This window comes from Nicotiana tabacum, chromosome 11 (genome assembly GCF_000715075.1).
Source record: "Nicotiana tabacum cultivar K326 chromosome 11, ASM71507v2, whole genome shotgun sequence".
NCBI classification, from domain to species: Eukaryota; Viridiplantae; Streptophyta; class Magnoliopsida; order Solanales; family Solanaceae; genus Nicotiana; species Nicotiana tabacum.
In genome coordinates this window covers 149,765,241-149,784,073 of record NC_134090.1, presented here as the reverse complement: position 1 = coordinate 149,784,073, position 18,833 = coordinate 149,765,241, and the positions used below count along the sequence as shown (strand labels likewise).

General features: G+C 37.8%; 1 protein-coding gene and 1 long non-coding RNA gene across 2 annotated transcripts; one reads left to right on the top strand and one right to left on the bottom strand.

Annotated features, from left to right (window-relative positions):
* Positions 1-9,761: 9,761 nt before the first annotated feature.
* On the bottom strand, positions 9,762-15,029 carry LOC107777585 (uncharacterized). The gene is made up of 2 exons (XR_001646217.1): positions 14,683-15,029; positions 9,762-10,301 (listed from the first exon to the last, which is right to left on the bottom strand). It is a non-coding gene; the product is annotated as an uncharacterized LOC107777585 (long non-coding RNA).
* Positions 15,030-16,012: 983 nt separating this feature from the next.
* On the top strand, positions 16,013-16,513 carry LOC107777586 (SKP1-like protein 1). Its single transcript, XM_016597635.2, has one exon. It carries the CDS (start codon positions 16,013-16,015, stop codon positions 16,511-16,513), a length of 501 nt encoding a protein of 166 aa, XP_016453121.2.
* Positions 16,514-18,833: the final 2,320 nt, after the last annotated feature.

Below are 18,833 nucleotides of genomic sequence, written 5' to 3'. Positions count from 1 at the left end.
CAAATAAGAGAGGATTTCACATATAAAGGCTTAAAAAATAGACAAAGTTCGGAAGAGCAATTAGAAAAGAAAGCTGATTTGTTAAAGAAAGAGTTGAAATGATAAAAGAAATGAAGAAATAAGGGGAAAGGGGGTCCTAGGTTTATTAACATTATGGATCACCCCACATAATGTCCGGTAATCACTCCTCAATGAGGGGCTACACGTGACATTATCGCGTGATCATTATATCTATATCTACCCTTCCCACTCCATTAAGGTATTGAAGCGCGGGTTGATCTCATTTACTTATTGCATGCTATTACCCATCCCAATCCTATCAGTCCCGAAAGCATTTAGGACTACCAATCCTAAAAGGGAGGGATATTGGGTTTATTTGTAGTTTCAAAGGTAAAAACTCTAAGGCTACACACAAAACACGTATTGCAAGTTGGAGAATCCACATAACAAGCAGAGGCTCAGATATACCTCCTTGAACAATGAAGAACGTAATTAGTATGACTTACACATACTGTTTTATGTCTGATTTTAAAAAAATATTAAAGACGAGGGAGAGGAAATTGTTGAGACAGTTTTAGCTTATCACATAACTCAGATAAGAAGTCTGAATCAGGCCTGCCTGTTGGTTGTAATTATTAATAGAAACAGATTTAGCTTATAATTATCAGCCTAAGGCTTGCCTAAGTATTGGACAAGGATCCTATAGGCATGGTATCTACTAGATTCAGAAAACAATGAAACAACAAGACTCTAAGTAAACCGTTTTGAATGCATACTCGTTAAACTTGCTAAGTGATAGAATCAGATTGTTAAAAGAGAGGCAGGATTTGACTAATTGATTAAAAGTCCTGCGGCTGATAGTAGCCATTATTACTGGGTGAATCAGATTTTTTATTAGAAACCCCTATAGGCATGCTTTCTATACATTAGTGATTTTTTCAGACCTTATAGATATGGTTTCTAGATGCAGAATTGGTTTTTAAACCTATGAGCATGGCATCTAGATGTAATGGAATATACATAATTGAACAATCTTATAGGCATAATTTCTATATGAAGTTAAATATGCAGAACCCTATAGACATTTTCTAAGTAAAGTTTGAACATGTAGAATTCAGAACATCCTATAGGTATAATTTCTATATGCGTTTGAGTATGCAGAATTCAAAATACCTATAGACATGGTATCTACGTGAGATTGGGATATGCAGAATTCAAAATGACCTATAGGCATGATTTCTATATGCATTTGAGTATGCAGAATTCAAAATACCTATAGACATAGTATCTACCCTTTGCATACATAGTTACCCACCCTTTTCACTAACCATCCCCAAGCGTGTATTAAAAATTATTACAGCCCGGAATAAATAAAACTACATCAGAAACTATAAAGGAAAAATACAACTAGAGGAAGCCTGATTCTTGGCTTCCTCTCTGAGTTAAGAGATAGACCAACTCAAAGAGACCATGATCCAAAGCCTTTCTCCCATTTGAGTGTGTCAAAGTTCCCTAAGAGCCTCAATGGGACTCCGGGCACTCACACCCAAATTGCATTATCAGAATGGGGGTCAGTGCAGTGTGGAAGGGCCAACCCTCAAGTGTCCAAGTTCAGAGGGAGCTCAGTGGATCCCAAGGCAAGGCTCACAAGAGGGAGGGAGGCAGAACTAAAAGGCTAAGAGAGAGTGTAAGTGCAGAAACAGAACTTGAATAACTAGGGGAGTAAAGGGAAAAGGGAAAGGAGCACAACAGAAATAATAACTCCACACAAAAGGGATTTAGGGGTTGGGAACTGATTGCAGAGAGCCCTTGTGCCTAGGCATTAATTGATCCTGGGCATATGCAACAATATGGAATGTTGTTATACCAACAGAATATACAACATACAATGGTAGCATGAGGTTATGATCCTAGGGGATCAAGTTTGAGTCATAGACAACAATATTTTAATGATGTCATGCCTCAAACAATCATCGTTATCAAACACACTTAGAATACACAATAGAAGCAGAACATGCAGAAAGAAAATACTAAATAAGTATTGAACTAAACACAAGCAGTAGGCAGACAAGAGGAAAAAATGTTAAACAAACACATTTTTGTGGTGCTGAATCTTAATTAGAACATACCAGTTCAACGGAAACAAATAGAGAGAGAAGCAAGCAGCAGGATTTGCAAACAGGCCACAAGTAACAAGAGAGAATACTTTTAAGTATGAGTTTAGAAAACTACGAGTGTTGGTTGTTGTGTTAATGAAAGAGTCATGTATTTATAGTGTAAAAAACAGGCAAAAATAAGGTAAGAAAAATAATTATGGAACTGGGTATCAATAAAAACAATCAGTATAAGATTTCCTTCAATTAAGGAATTCAGACTCAAACGGTAATGAGCGAAAGTTATTTAAGGAAAGAAATCAAATAAGCATCTTGTGCAAAGTAGGCAATTAGGGGTAAATACATCGGAGTTTAATTAAGGGCGGAGTTTTAAAATACACGGTTAAAAAAATAAGGTAAGAATCAATTAGTATACAGTAGATCAAGGAATCAGAGATTTGTAACTATTGGTCCATTAATAAACCAATTCAGAAAGGCTAAGAAAAGCTTTCGACTCAAACCAAGTAACAGGGCAATCAACAAACAAGGAAAGAAATCAATCAGACTTACACAAAAGGAAGTCTGAAATCATTCAAAAAATTGAAAGCCATTTAGAGGGGAAGTTCAGCACATATAAAGAGTACACAAGTATTAGGCATGCGAGGCTCAATTTAGGACGAAGAAAAAGTGTCATGCAATTGCACAATCAGTAAGTAGTAGACTATAGGAACATGGTAATCATATGGTAACTCAGCAATGGAGAAGAGAGAGTATCAAATAGCATACAAAGGGTCCAGTAGAAGGACCTTAGAAAAGTTTAGCAGGGAATCAGAATCATATAAAGAAACCAAGGTTTAAACAAAGATTTCAAGACTCAGTTGAGCAACAGATGAAACAATCTTCAAAACCTCGAAATAGGTCCAAAGAAAGTTAGGGTTTTTGAAATCAAACAAGTTCAGAGATGAAGAACAAGCAAATCACATAGCAACTGGTCTCAAAACTCGGATGAACCCCCAAATTCTAGGGGTTTTACCATTAATCGAGTGTAAAGACGAAAACAAGTAAATCAGGCGAAAATACTAATGAAATAAGTTCATAAATCTCAGAATGGAACTGAGACCTTTAACATGCATCTTCCAGTAAAAGAAACTCATGAGAAACATAGTAAAAGAACACTCTGCGAAACACAGTAGAAGAACTCATAAGAACATGGTATAAGAAACACATAGGAAACACAGTTGAAGAACTCGTAAGAACACAGTAGGAGAGAAACAAAGTAGAAGAAACTAATAGTAGAAGAAACACACAAGAAACTTAATGAAAATTAGAGAAGCATCTCGACAAAACCCTAAATCGAAAAGATAAAAGTTTGAAAGCATAGTTTTTGAAAGAAATCTCGAGAAACCGTTTAAAAGCTCAGGGAAAACATGGATCTAAAGAAATAAGAAGAACCTCAAAACTAGGGTTTCAAAGGAACCCAAATGGTGAGAAAGACTTGGAAAGTCATTGATCTGAGCAGGAGAAGTCGAGATCAGTTTCGAACAGCCATGGCTTGCCGGAGCAGCCGAAGAAGCCATAGAACTCAAATCAAACGAAGCCTGGACCAAGATTCTTCATGGTCAGGCCTTGAATCTTCAATAACCCGGCGTGTAGGAGTTGTAGGAGGTCGGTATAAGACTTCAGTTGCCTTGGAAACCATAGATTCCGGTGGTTTTAGGGTGGAAATAAAGGGAGGCGGCTAGGGTTTCTGAGAGAGAATTTGGGAGAGGGGGAATCCAGGGGCAGCTACCGGTGAGAAATGAATAGGGTTTGGGGGGTCTTGGGGAACTAAAAAGGAGAGGAAGAGTGTGAGCCGTTGATCTGTTAGATCAACAGCTAGGATAAAAAAGTGGGCCGGGTGGGTTATTTTAAAGGGTCGTGGGTCGGGTAATTTTAGGAATTGGTCCAGGTAATGAGATCTGAAATTGGGTTTAATTGGGGTGCCAAATCCGGCTAGAAGTGAAATGAAATGGGCTAATATTTAAATAGCCACTTTTTTCTTTGTTTAATTTATTAAAAAATAGTAAAATAATTTTTGGGAGTAATTAAAGGTACTAAAATGATTAATAATATATAATAATGAAAATAAAAATATTGGAGTCAATTTTATAAATATAAATACAATTAAATATTAAAAGAGGCCAATATTGCAATTATATGCAATTTAGCTTTAAAAATGCCAAATAAATTTGTAAAAACATGCAAAAATTATGTTAGCTATATTTTAGTATAAATATATGAATACCATTAATTAATTACCAAAATGATAATTTTGGGAATAAATATTTGATTTTTCTTGATAAGATAGGGCAATAAATTGATTTAAAAATACTTAAAAATTAAGAGAAAAATATTAAAACCTTGGGACATACTTATATATGCATATATATGCTATTTTGAAAGTATTTTGCATATTAAAAATATAGGAAAAAATTGGGTATCAACAGCTGCCCCTCTTTACCCGGGAGGGATGAAAGAGTTGTCGGGTAAAGATATGATGGCCAATTTTGATCGAACAAAATGGTTCGAGGAGACTTAGGCCGTATTCTGACTTTTGAGCTTCCCACATATCCCTGGTCTTACAAGAATCAGGTCATATGTAGTTCAGGATCCGTCGACGGAGTACGCCGATGGAGACCTTTCAAGAAAGAACGTAATATTCAGGTTGGGATGAATGGTTAAGGTCTAATAGGGTTGCGGGAACTGGAGCAGGATTGCTCCTGCTAAGATGACCGTTGCTCGCTGGTTTACCTGCAAATAAGCAATACAAGCGTATATTGTGCAGAAATTTAAACATGATGCAAATTCCCGTTGGACCATGAAAGTTGTCTTTGGACGGTTAGGATGACGTCCTTAGACTATGACGTCCTGAGCCATGAAGCGTATAATAAGGATTTGCAAGCCATGAAATGATGCTCTCGGTTTATGAGAATGATGCCTCCGAACTATGATGCCCTTGAATAATGATATGCAAAAGATAAAAAGGGTCCTCAGGCCATAAAATGGTGTTCTCGGGCTATGAGCATGGTGCCTCCAAACAATGATGCCTTTGGACAATTTGGCGATCTTTCAGCCTATGAGATACAGTAGGTGGCGATCTTTCAGCCCATGAAATGCAAAAGGTGGCGATCTTTCAGCGCATAAGATGCAGTAGGTGGCGATCTTTCAGCCCATGAAATACAAAAAGTGGCAATCTTTCAGCCATGCAAATAATAAAGTGGCGATCTTTCATCCATGCAGATGGAGGTAGAGCTTAACCTCGGAAGGTAGAATGGCAGCCTTATGCAATGCAGAAATGCAGATGGAGGTAGAGCTTAACCTCGGAAGGCAGAATGGTAGCCTTATGCAATGCAGAAATGCAGATTGAGGTAGAGCTTAACCCCGGAAGGCAGAATGGTAGCCTTATGCAATGCAGAAATGCAGATGGAGGTAGAGCTTAAACTCGGAAGGCAGAATGGTAGCCTTATGCAAGAAGTAAAAGGGCAAATGATAATAGAATTTTCTTAGCTGATAACGGATTGCGATATTGCGACTGCTGGGGATACTGTGTCTGCTGGGGGACACTGCGGGAGGATAGCAGCTGTGAGTAAGTGCAACGGTTCTGAGAGTTGTATTTCTGAGCAATGTAAGTCTCGTGAGTGTATGGTATATTTGATGATTTTGCAACTCAAGTGTCTGCATCCAAAGAAAAATCGTGAGTTTTGTAAAGGGGGAGGTTAGTTCGTATCCCCGCTGGCTCTTCTTGACTTTCTTGGCTTTGATCTGGTGATACTGTATGTATCATTGGGGTAGCGTTGCTAAACAAAGCGACTTCAGAAATAGACATGCATGATTTAGTAAAATATAATATAAATACATGATTAAGAGTATTTTCTTTAGATGAACCGATGACTGCGAGGTGGTTCAGGACATTGCAACCCTTCTTGTTACAGAATTTTGAGGGTTCTCCTCAAAATTCTACCCCAGTTTAATGGATTGATGCTTTCAACTGCTACTAGTGATGATTGGCTGAAATTAACTTCGAAATTTTGAAGGTCCTCCTCAAAATTCTACCCCAGTTTCCAATTGCGGGGGGAAATAAAAGTTTTATTGAATTGTGACAGAACCCATAGGGCTGCCTACGTATCCCCTCTTAAACGGGAATCATGTCAGGCATAGTTCAATTTACATCATATAGGAAAGCATAAAGATTACACGTAGAAACGCTTGACTGCATCTGAATTGATCAGATTTGGCCAGACTTCTCCGTCCATTTCTGCAAGTATGAGGGCTCCTCCTGTTAGAACCTGGTGAACCATGTACGGACCTTGCCAGTTGGGAGGGAATTTCCTTTTGGCTTCATCTTGATGTGGAAAGAATTTCTTTAACACCAGCTGCCCCGGTGTGAACTGTCTCGCCTTGACTCTTTTGTTGAAGGATCTGGACATTCTGTTCTAATAAAGTTGACCATGGCAAACTGCATTCATCCTCTTTCTGTTTATGAGGGATAGCTGTTCGTAATGATTTTTCACCCACTCTGCATCGTCGAGCTCAGCTTCTTATATGATCCTTAGGGAGGGAATTTCTACTTCGGCCGGAATGACTACTTCTGTACCATAAACTAGCATATAGGGGGTTGCCCCAGTTGATATGCGGACTGTGGTGCGGTACCCTAGAAGAGCAAATGATAACTTCTCGTGCCACTATTTTTGCTTCTCTATCATTTTCCTCAATATCTTCTTGATATTCTTATTGGCGGCTTCTACTGCCCCGTTCATCTAGGGTCTGTAGGCTGTGGAATTCTTATCTCTAATTCTGAAAGTGTCACACATGGCTTTCATCAAGTCATTGTTGAGGTTGGATCCATTGTCGGTAATGATTGACTCTGGAATCCCGAATCGACAAACAATGCGATCGCGGACAAAGTCTACCACGACTTTCTTAGTCACTGCTCTGTAAGATGCTGCTTCGACCTATTTGGTGAAATAGTCGATTGCTACTAGGATAAACCTGTGCCCGTTGGAGGCAGTGGGCTCGATTGGTCCAATAACATCCATTCCCCAAGTGGTGAACGGCTATGGTAAGCTTGTTGCATTAAGCTCGTTTGGGGGTACCTTTATCATGTCTGCATGTATCTGACAGCGGTGGCATTTCTGGACATACTGGATGCAGTCCATCTCCATAGCCATCCAAAAGTAACCAGCACAGAGTATCTTCTTGTCTAAGACAAAACCGTTCATATATGGACCACAGGTCCCTGCATGAATCTCCTCCAATAGCCTGGATGCTTCTTTCGCGTCGACGCACCTTAGTAATCCCAAATCAGGAGTCCTCCTATGCAAGATTCCTCCGCTGTGAAAGAAATTATTGGATAACCTCCGAAGTGTGCACTTCTGAGTAGGATTTGCGAGCTTTGGGTATTCTCCTTTCATAAGATATTCCTTGATATCATGAAACCAAGGTTTTCCATCTGCTTCTTCCTCAACATGAGCATAATAAGCTGGCTGATCATGGATTTTTATCGGAATAGGGTCAACAAGGTTCTTGTCTGGATGTTGTATCATGTATGATAGGGTAGCCAGTGCATCGGCGAACTCATTCTGGATTCTGAGAACATGTTGGAATTCTGTCTTTGTGAACCTCTTTCTTAATTCCTGTATATGATGCAAATACAGGAGTATCTTGGAGTTTTTCATTGCCTATTCTTCTCGGACCTGATGTATAAGTAGGCCCGAATCTCCGATCACTAGCAACTCTTGAATGTTCATGTGAATGTCCATCTTGAGCCCTAAGATGCAGGCTTCATACTCGGCCATGTTGTTGGTGCACGGGAACCTGAGTTTGGCAGACACCGGATAATGCTGACCAGTTCTTGACACTAGGACTGCTCCTATGCCAACTCCTTTGAAATTTGCTGCTCCATCGAAAAACATTCTCCAACCATCATAGGATTAAACAATACCTCTTTGTCAGGAAAATATGTTTTCAGGGGTTCGTACTCTCCATCCACGGGATTTTCAGCAAGGTGATCTGCCAATGCCTGTCTCTTGATTGCTTTCTGAGTTACGTAAACAATGTCGAACTCACTTAACAGGATTTGCCACTTGGCTAGCTTGCCAGTGGAAATGGGCTTCTGAAAGATTTACTTCAAGGGATCCAGCCTTGATATGAGGTATGTAGTATAAACACAGAAGTAGTGTCTCAGCTTCTGAGCACAGCAAGTACGCTCTAACAGAGAATACCAGGCCTCGTACGGGGTAAACTTCTTACTGAGGTAATAAATGGACTGCTCCTTCCTCTTCATCATGCTGCCCCAGAACACAACCGAATGCTCCATCCAATACTGCAAGGTAAAGTAATAAGGGCCTACCTGGCTTAGGCGGAACTAAGACTGGTGGTGTTGACAGGTATTCCTTGATTCTGTCGAAAGCTTTTGGCAATCATCAGTCCACTTGGTAGTGGCGTCCTTCTTCAGTATCTTAAATATCAGCTCACAGATAACTGTAGATTGTACTATGAACCAGCTGTTGTAGTTAAGTCTCCCTAAGAAACTCATCACGTCCTTCTTGTTCTTTGGCGGCGGCAATTCTTGAATAGCTTTGACCTTTGATGGATCTAGTTCTATTCCTCGACGACTCACAATAAACCCAAGTAGTTTTCTGGCAAGAACCCCAAATGCACACTTTGCGGGATTCAGTTTCAGGTTTTACCTCCGTAATCTGTTGAAGAATTTCATCAAATCTTCCATGTGATCAGTGGATTTCTTGGACTTGATAATAACATCATCTACGTACACCTCTATCTCCTTGTGTATCATATCGTGGAAGATGGTAGTCATGGCCCTCATATAGGTGGCTCCTGCATTCTTTAGGCCGAACGACATCATTTTGTAATAGTACATTCCCCACGGCATAATGAAAGCTGTTTTCTCAGCATCTTCTTCATCCATCCAGATCTGATGATACCTAGCGAAACAATCCACAAATGATTGCAATTCATGTTTGGCGCAATTGTCGATCAGGATGTGTATGTTTGGCAAGGGAAAGTCATCTTTCGGACTGACCTTATTGAGATCCCGGTAGTCAACACAGACTCTAACCTTCCCATCCTTCTTTGGTACTGGCACAATGTTGGCTAACCATGTTGGATATTCTACTACCCTGAGAACTTTGGCTTTGACTTGCTTAGTGACTTCTTCCTTGATTTTCAGACTCATGTCCGGCTTAAAATTTCTGAGCTTTTGCTTTACCGGCGGACATGTTGGATCGGTTAGTAGTTTGTGAGCCACAATAAATGTACTCAGACCAGTCATATCATCATACGACCAAGCGAATATGTCTTCATATTCCCTTAGAATTTCTTTGTATTCCTTCTTTTCTGATGGCGATAAGTGGACACTGATTCTTGTTTCTTTGACGTTCTCTGCATCTCCCAGGTTAACAATATTTGTCTCATCCAAGTTGGACTTAGGTCTGTTCTCAAAATTCTCAACTTCCTTAACAACCTCTTATGGTATTTCATCTTCCTTTGAATTTGTGTCCGTTTGTTGCGTTGTCTCGTTGCATGTCACAGTGATTGGTTCATCAAGATAAGTGATAGTAATGTTGTGTAAGTAAAGTAATGATAGAAAACAATAGTAATAAGTGTTGATTCATAATCAAAGTCAAAAATGTTTTGATAAATTGCATAATCGTTTTGAACATTGGAGATCTTATTGCGGGAACTAAAATGCGGAAGGAAAATTAATTGGTAAATAAAAACAGTGCATGATGCTTGTTTAGCCTTGCTACCCCGAGGCTCGTCGGGCTCTAATTGTCCTGATGGTCCAGTTATTGAAGCGTTCCCCTCTGCTTATGGCCTATATGGAAGGGCCTGCCTCCCCCTCCTCCTCAAGAACAACATAACAGTCCATGTCATTATTTTTCAGGAACAAATTCCTCATTGCTACAAGTGCTTCTTCTTCCTCTGACCCATAGATAGCATCGGCCGGTTGGAAAGTCTGCTCCAAGTGTGGTATTGGCTACTCCAACGGGTAGCGGGGGGCTTTATATTCAGCCTCTGCAGAAGATAATGCTATAGTAGGCTGCTTCTTGGATTTCCAGGAAACAGGGCAACCACCAATTAATAATAGAAACCCAGAAACTGATTTTCTACTATCAGAACAACTGGCCCAATCAGAGTCAGAGTAACCTTTCAAGGAAAAATCAATGACATTATTCAAAAATAGCACCAAATCAGAAGTACCAGCCAAATATCTCAGTACATGATAACCAGCCTCTAAATGAGGTACCCTAGGAGCAGACATAAACTGGCTGAGGTGCTGAACAGTGAAGGAAATATCAGGTCGAGTATGTTGCAAATAATTCAGTTTACCAACTAATTGTCTATAGATGGAAGGGTCAGGAAGTAGGGCACCAGAATCAGCTGAAAGTTTAACATGAGGATCCAAAGGGGACACAACAGGACTGACAGAAGAACAATTGTATTCTTGGAGCAAATCAGTAGTAAACTTATGCTTTCCAACTAAGAAACCATCAGGAATTTTGAGGACTTCAAGACCAAGAAAATAATGAATTTCCCCAACATCTTCTATTTTGAATTAGGCATCAAGAAAGTGTTTCAGGGCAGTAATTTCAGACATATCATCCCCAGCAACTAATATATCATCCACACATACGGTTACAATAGTAAGATGGTCCCTTGATGACTTCCTAAATAGAGAATAATTATTTAAACTCGGCTGAAAACCCTTAGACTACAAAGCAGTAGACAGTTTAACATACCACTACCTAGAGGCTTGTCTTAATCCATAGAGAGACTTATTTAGCTTACAAACTAAAGAAGAAACAAGGACAGAATCAGAAGAGGTGACTGAAATACCTTGAGGAATTTTCATGAACACTTCCTCATCTAAATCACTATGTAGAAAAGCATTATTCACATCAAGTTGATAAACAGACCAGCCCCTCTTAGCAGCTATAGATAAAAGACATTTAACAGTGGTCATCTTAACTACAGGGGAAAAGGTCTCATTAAAGTCTACACCCTCCTATTGAGTATCCCCCCTAATTACTAGCCTTGCTTTATATCTTTCAATAGATCCATCAACTCTTTGTTTAATTTTGTATACTTATTTACAAGGTATGGCCTTTTTATCAACAGAAAGAGCGACGACGTACCAAGTGTTTTTAGCTTCCAAGGCTTGAAATTCCTTCATCATAGCCTCTTGCCAAACATGGTGAGAGGCAGCCTGATGATAGAACTTAGGTTCTTGCAAGCAAGCCTCAGAAGACACAGAAAGTACCTTAGAAGTAGAAGCAATATTGCAAACATAATCTCTAAGATATGTAGGAGGATGAGAGGTTCTGGTTAATATTCTGAGAATAGGAGAAAAATGAGAAGGTGTAAAGACTGGAGAAGATTGCACGTGAGAAGAAGAAGAAGAAGAGTGAGGAGATGAAACATGAGGAGGTTAAGAATCAAGAGATGTATTAGAGTGATCAGGTGACATATGAGGAAAAGAAACAGTAGGAGAAACAGAAGGAACAGAAGGTGGAAACAAGTGACTAGAACTAGGAGCAGAATAAGGAAATACATGTTCATGGAAAATGACATCTCTAGAAAAGAAAATACTAAAGTTAGACAAAGTAAGCAACTTGTAGCCTTTCTTGCTAGGACTGTAACCAATGAAAACAGAAGGAATGGTTCTAGATTTTAGTTTATCCCTATATGTCTTAGGCACAACAGCAAAACAGAGACAACCAAAAGTCTTAAGATGAGATATGCTAGGTTCAGTTCCATGGAGAAGTTCAAAAGGTGATTTGTTTTCAGTAATGGAGAAGGAAATCTATTGATAAGGTATGTGGCAGTTAGTATACGCTCTCCCCAATATTTAATAGGCAGCTTAGATTGGAATAGGAGTGCTCTAGCAATCTCAAGGAGATGTTTATGTTTCCTTTCTACAACATCATTTTGTTGAGCTATATGTGGGCAGGATGTTTGATGTAATATACCATGGTCAGAAAAGAATGATATAGCTGTGGAACTGGACACAAGCTCAAAAGCATTAACAGACCTAACCACTTGTATTAAGGAATGAAATTGAGTTTTTACCATAATAATGAAAGATTGTAGGACAGTAAAAACAGTTTCTTTAGAGGATAATAGAAATGTCCAAGTTGCTCTAGAGTAATCATCCACAATAGTCATGAAATATTTAAAGCCATTATATGTTTGAGTATGGTAAGGACCCTAAAGATCTACATGTATAAGTTGAAAAGGGAAAGTGGATTGTATTTCACTTTCAGAAAAAGGTTGTCTTTGCTGCCTAGCCATAGGACACAAGAAAGATTGTTTCTTAGGCAATTTAGCACACAGGAAAGGGATAGTTTTCATTTTACTAAAGGGCAATTGTCCAAGTCTAAGATGCCATGAATGGTCAAAAGATAAATCTGGAGAAGAAACACAAACAGAAGACTCTTCAGCATTTACTGAATTAGAAGAAATGAGACAATAAAAAAAACTATTGCTCTTATTCATATCATTGATGGAATAGGCTGTAATGGTATTTACAAATGAGGTATTGCAAAAAGAGTTGCAATTAGAATTGAGAGTAGTAGGGTTGAGAATATAGAGCCCATTCTGAAGACTACCAAGTGCCACTAGCCTCTTCAGAGAAGGGCCCTGCAAAACACAAGCAACAGAAGAGAATAAGGCTAAACAATTTATTTGTAGAATTAATTGAGCAAGAGAAATCAGGTTATATTGAAAAGAAGAAACTAGAAGCACATTCGTTAGGGAAATTTCATGGGTTAGGGTTAGAGTTCCGGTGCATGTCACTTTTACTTTGTATCCATTAGGCAAAGTAACTAGGTAAGGAAAAATAAGAGGTTTAATATCAGATAAGAATGAAGAGTGTGGTGTCATGTGATTAGTTGCACCTGAATCTATATTCCAAGGACTATTCTCTATCTTAGAAAAATTACAAGCAAGAAACCTAGAACTATTGAAAGTAAGGTTACCTATCAAGCCTGCAAAGTTGGCAGAGCCAGTAGTGATTTCCTGAGGACCAGAACCAGTAGTGATTTTGGACTGTTGGAGAAGATTCATCAATTGATCAAATTGCTCCTTAGTAATGCTTGTACCTCCGGAGTCTAAAGACATTTGCCTAACATCTCCACCACCAGCTTCAAGCTGACCTTGAGATTGAGTATTAGAAACTTGAGCAAAAGCTGCAACCCTTTTGAACTTAGCTGGGAATCCAGGTGGAAAGACATGGAGTTTGAAGCATTTTTCAATTGAGTGTCCAGGCTTTTACAGTATCTACATATCAAATTATTTCTCTTGGCTATGTCAAAGTTAACTCTCTAGTTGTAAGGTTTTTGTGTGCCAGTGGAGAATGCCACAGAATCAGAATTGAAAGAAGGAATAGCAACTTGTAGGGCTTTCATCATTCACAAGCATAGTGCATACACTGTCCACATTAGGTAGGGGCTTCATCAAGAGAATACTACGTCTGATTGTGGAGTAGGACTCATTGAGTCCCATTAGAAACTGATGTACCTTTTGATCTTCATCTAGTTTCTAAAATTTCTCCTTGAAACAATCAGGATAAGAAATAGAAGATGAGAGTTCATCCCATAGCTTTTTTATTCTATTGAAATAGGAGGAGACACTGGATGTTCCTTGAAAATGGATGAGATTTCCTATCTAATCTGATATATTTTGATTCCACTGGCCTGCAAACCTCTTTTCAATTTCATTCCATAACTTTCAGCAGATTCTGTGTACATGACAATTTCCCTAATTTCTCGATCCAAACTGTTAAGAATCCAAGTGACTACCATGTCGTTACATCTGGTCCAAGGCTCAAATAGTGGGGAATTAGGACTAGGTTTCGGAATTGTACCCTTAATCATCCATAATTTGTTCTTACAAGATAAACCTAGTAACATTCCCCTTCGCCAACTCGCATAACTAGTTCCATCAAATGTGCTAGAAACCAACACCATCCCAAGAGAATTGGACGTCAAAAGATATAAAGGAGAAGAGGGATGTACAGTAGTATCATCACTACCAACGGTACTGTCAACCGGAGTCGAGGTTGAACCCATAGCAATTCACTCAAGGTTTCAACAAAGAGAAGATTATATCGACACTCAATTGAATTAATTCAAAAAAAAAAAAAACAATAAGAGAACAATACTTGTCTGAAAATAAATGCCTTTAGAAGAAGAAATCGCCGATGTACACCACTGGAACTGTCGAACCACAACCTCCTCGCAACAGCTCAACGTCAAAACCCTAACTTCTCAACAAAAATTGTAGAAATCCGGAGGAAATACCAACAAACAACAGCGGAAAACTCAGCGAAAACAATATAACAAAGATAACATCCAAACGGATGCAAATCGCCGGAAATCGAGTCTCGTCGGAAAATAGAACTCCAGCAAACACTAATGACGTTAGGATCGGTCGATAGGAAATCGTAAGAGCCACACGAATCTATGCTCTGATACCATGTTAATACACATATTTATTAAGTAAAAGCCATAGATTGAAGAAAACATACCTTGAGAAGAAGTTCTGAGAAAAATCCCCTTTTTTCTTCCTTTTTTTTTCCAGAATGTTCTGTACAAACTTGTTCCAAATTAACATTCTCCTATATACAATTTGGGTCGGGTTGACTTAAATTATATTTGGGCCTAAACATAAATTGGGCCTGCTACTTAACCGGGTTATCACAATTTTCAGCTTCAACAGCTTTCCCTCGTTGCCTATTATCTAGCTGCTATCCTTTCTTAACCCTAATCATACTTGAGACATGGAATTGAATGTTTCTCACCCCAAAGTTAATAAATTCAAGAATAAGGAGGACTTTTTTTGGCAAAGCAAGACTGATTAGCTCATTTATACGAATTGTCGGGTACTTCTTATGGAACCTTTTCCTTACTGTGATTGGTTTCACTTTCCCTTAATGCAGTATCCAAACATAATATATATCAATATCAATAAAATATTGATTTTAAATAAAGCGCACTTCTATTCTTTATAGCCTTTGTTTTGAAATGTGGACCACATGTCATCTATGCTATAAGAACGCAGAATTTTCATCCAGTGAACCACTTTAATTGTAATATTGTAACAAATAATATGAAGAGATTCATAAAACTCACTATCGTGTTTCAATATATATAAAAAATGAGATTTTTATACTATTCATCTTTTGATGACCAAATTATATTGTGATGCATGCAAATTTATAATTAGCAAAGATATCTTTAGGAAAAATTTATACCAAAGAGATTTCCTTCCATAATATCATTTGGTGTTTAATCCGATTAAGGAAACTTTCTGTATTATTATTAGCTACCATTTAGTTAGTTATTAAAAAATGAAAGAATTTTCAAAATTTCTTTTCTCATGAATTTCTTTGAAATCGTAAGAGCGGTAGGTTGAGCAAAATGTCATCCTAGTTTATAAGTATATAGTAATATATAAACATGTAAAAAATTTCCCACTGTCTAGGAGTACATTTCTATCTTTAGCTTCAAATATCAAAGTCGATATGTTGTTGATTGACCCTATATAGGATTTGAATCCAAAGAACTGATTATTAATGAATTTAGTAAGTTTAAATCTTTTAGAGAACAAAACTCACGAAATGAATTTAATGAATGAGATTGGCTTATAGTATTCAATCACCTACTTATATTGTGATCCATAAGTAGATTTCATGTAAAGATAATTCTAGTAAGAAATTTATACCAGAAAGAATACTTTCCATATCCTTTAAGTATGATCCGACTAAGAAAATCTCTTGTACCATTATTTGTACATCATCTAGTTCCCCAAATGTTTCATCCAAGAAGAAAAAAATAAAAGGTTGACAAGTTCTTATCATGGCATCATCATCATCGTCAACAACGGGAGAGAAGAAGATGTTGACACTGAAGAGCGGCGATAACGAAGCATTTTACCTTGAGGAATCTTTGGTCTTACAGTCTGACCTTATCAAGACCATTGTGAAAGAGGAATGCATTTCCAGCATCCCATTGCCTAGTATCAAAAGCAAGACACTGGTAAAAATTATTGAATACCTCAAGAAGCACGCGGAGCTCACTGCCTCGAACAAAGAAGACTTCAAGAATTTCGAGAAAGAGTTTGTGAATGTTGCGTTGGAAGAGCTGCTTGACATAACTGTGGCAGTAAGTTATCTGAAAATTAATGGTTTGTTGGAATTCTGTTGCCAGGCTGTGGCTGACAGAATAAAGGACAAGAGCGTTGAAGCCGTTCAGAAGATTTTTAAAATTGAAAGTGATTTTACCCCAGAAGAAGTGACAGAGTTTAAAAGGGAAACTTCTTGGGCCTTTGAAGGTGACCTTGATGATACCACCATCTAGGGTTTTATGGTAGTGAAGGGAAAAATTATATTTGATCTGAATAAACATATAAAATTAATTTCTTTCGTGTACCGATTTGGTGGATGTCTATTTGATTTTGAAATAAAGCTTTATGCTAAGAAAAAGGTAGAAAGGAAAATACTATCTGATATAGTGAAGGGTGTTTGATAGTATTTATCTATTCCTTGAAAACTAATTTGTATTCGATCATTTATATGCTATCTATAGCTATCTTTGTCTTCGTGTTGGTTGGAGTGATATTTGAGATTAATCATAATAGATCTGCTTCTTGTATCGAACAAGCTAATACCATTTGAATTTTGAGAAAAACAATTATGCTAATAAAAGAAAAATCAGAAATAATTTCTTAATGAAAGATGGTTGAAAATATTCAATTCTAGAGAAGCTTTGATATGTTCAGTATACTGTAACTATTTTTTGTTTTCATATTTGTTCGATTGATAAATTTGAAGTAGCTATCATTTGTTAATGATTAAGCAATAATAAGATTATTCTTGCTCTTTTATATATGAGATGGCATTAGTTTAAATATAATCTCGTTATACGTATAGTACTTGAGCACCAATTATGTTTCACTAACTTGATTTAACGGTGAATAAAACCAAGAAAAGATCCAAAACCTTAATTATCAATTTTTTTGACACATTAAATGTCAACAGATCAGCTTGGTGTTAACTCCAATTGTCATGACCAGGAATTCTCACCGTCGAGACCGCAAAGCGCCTAACATTTCCACTTTCCAAACAAGCCAACGTTAGAATATTATTAAGCCAAACCTCATTCAATTCAACAATTAACAGTAAACAACTAAAGTGAAATACAACGAGTGTGGAATAATTTAATAACTTCATAATTTACTACTACCCGGATCTGGTGTCACAAGTTCACGAACATTCTAGGATTTACTACAAGTAATAGTCTGAAAGAAATACAATTGTTTGAATGAAAGAACCAGTAAAACAAATAGGAACAATTAAGCACAATGAAGAAAATTGCACGGCATCACCCTTCGTGCTCTTACTCTCAACCTCATCATATGAATCTAATAGAAACAGCACGGCATCACACTTCGTGCATTAACTCTCTCACAACATGGCACGACATCACCCTTCATGCATTAACACTCACAATATGGCACGACATCACCCTTCATGCATTAACACTCTCCCTCACCAAAACAATGAACAATAATAACAGGGAGATAATCAAGAACAAGTCTTACTTCAACATTTGGTTCCACAATACCAACCTCAACTTTAAATCAATACTCAATCAATACCAAAATCCGTAAATATGAGAGAACGATCAACATAATGATTAACTAGTCTAAGCATGCGTAATATGATCATGGAAAGCTACAATTACATGAATAAAACTCACTCGCATGCTATAACTCAACAACAATGCATCGATACCCGTCACTTCACCTATACGTTGTACTCAACATTCAAACACGTAGCAAATAGGCAAATAAGACCTAATCTCTCAAACCAAGGTTAACCACGACACTTACCTCGCTCCGCGGTCAATTCAAAGCTCTACCGAGGCTTTTCCCCTAGAATTTGCTTCCGAACCACTCGTAGCTAGCCACAATTAACTCAATAACATCAAATACTGTTAAAGGAATCAACTACAATGCATAAATTTGAATTTCCCAAACTTTTCCCAAAAAGTCAAAAACCAACCCTCAGCCTGCTTGGTCAAAACCCGAGGTTCGTACCAAAATTTATTTACCCATTCACCCCCCGATCCCAAATATATAATTGATTTTGGAATCCGACCTCAATTTGAGGTCTAAATCTCCAATTTTCCAAATCCCAAGTTTCTACCCTAAAAACCCCGATTCTACCATGAAAACTCTAGATTTTAGGTTTAAAATTCATCAAATGTAATAGGTAATTGAAAGAAAGTAGGTTAGAATCACTTACCAATAATTTGGGGAAAAATAATATCTTGGGAGAATTGTCTATAGGCTTTCTCGCTTTAGAAAATTTGAAAGAATGGCCATAATCCCGTACTGGGACTATTTAATAGTTGGGCGACAGTGTTCATCGCGTTCGCGTGAACACTGTCGCGTCAGCGACGAGCAAGGCCTATATTATAACTTCTATTTTTACAACCGGACGTCTGAATCACGTCAAACCAACTCCGTTTTTCACCAAATTTCACAGACAAGTCATAAATATTATAATGGACTTATATCGGGCTCCGAAACCAAAATACGGACCCGATAACAACGAAACCAAATATTAACCAAATTCTTAAAATCATAAAATTTTGTTTTTATCTTAAAATTCTT

Coding starts and splice junctions, on each gene's coding strand:
- LOC107777586 (XM_016597635.2), top strand. CDS start 16,013: ATGGCATCATCATCATCGTCAACAACGGGAGAGAAGAAGATGTTGACA.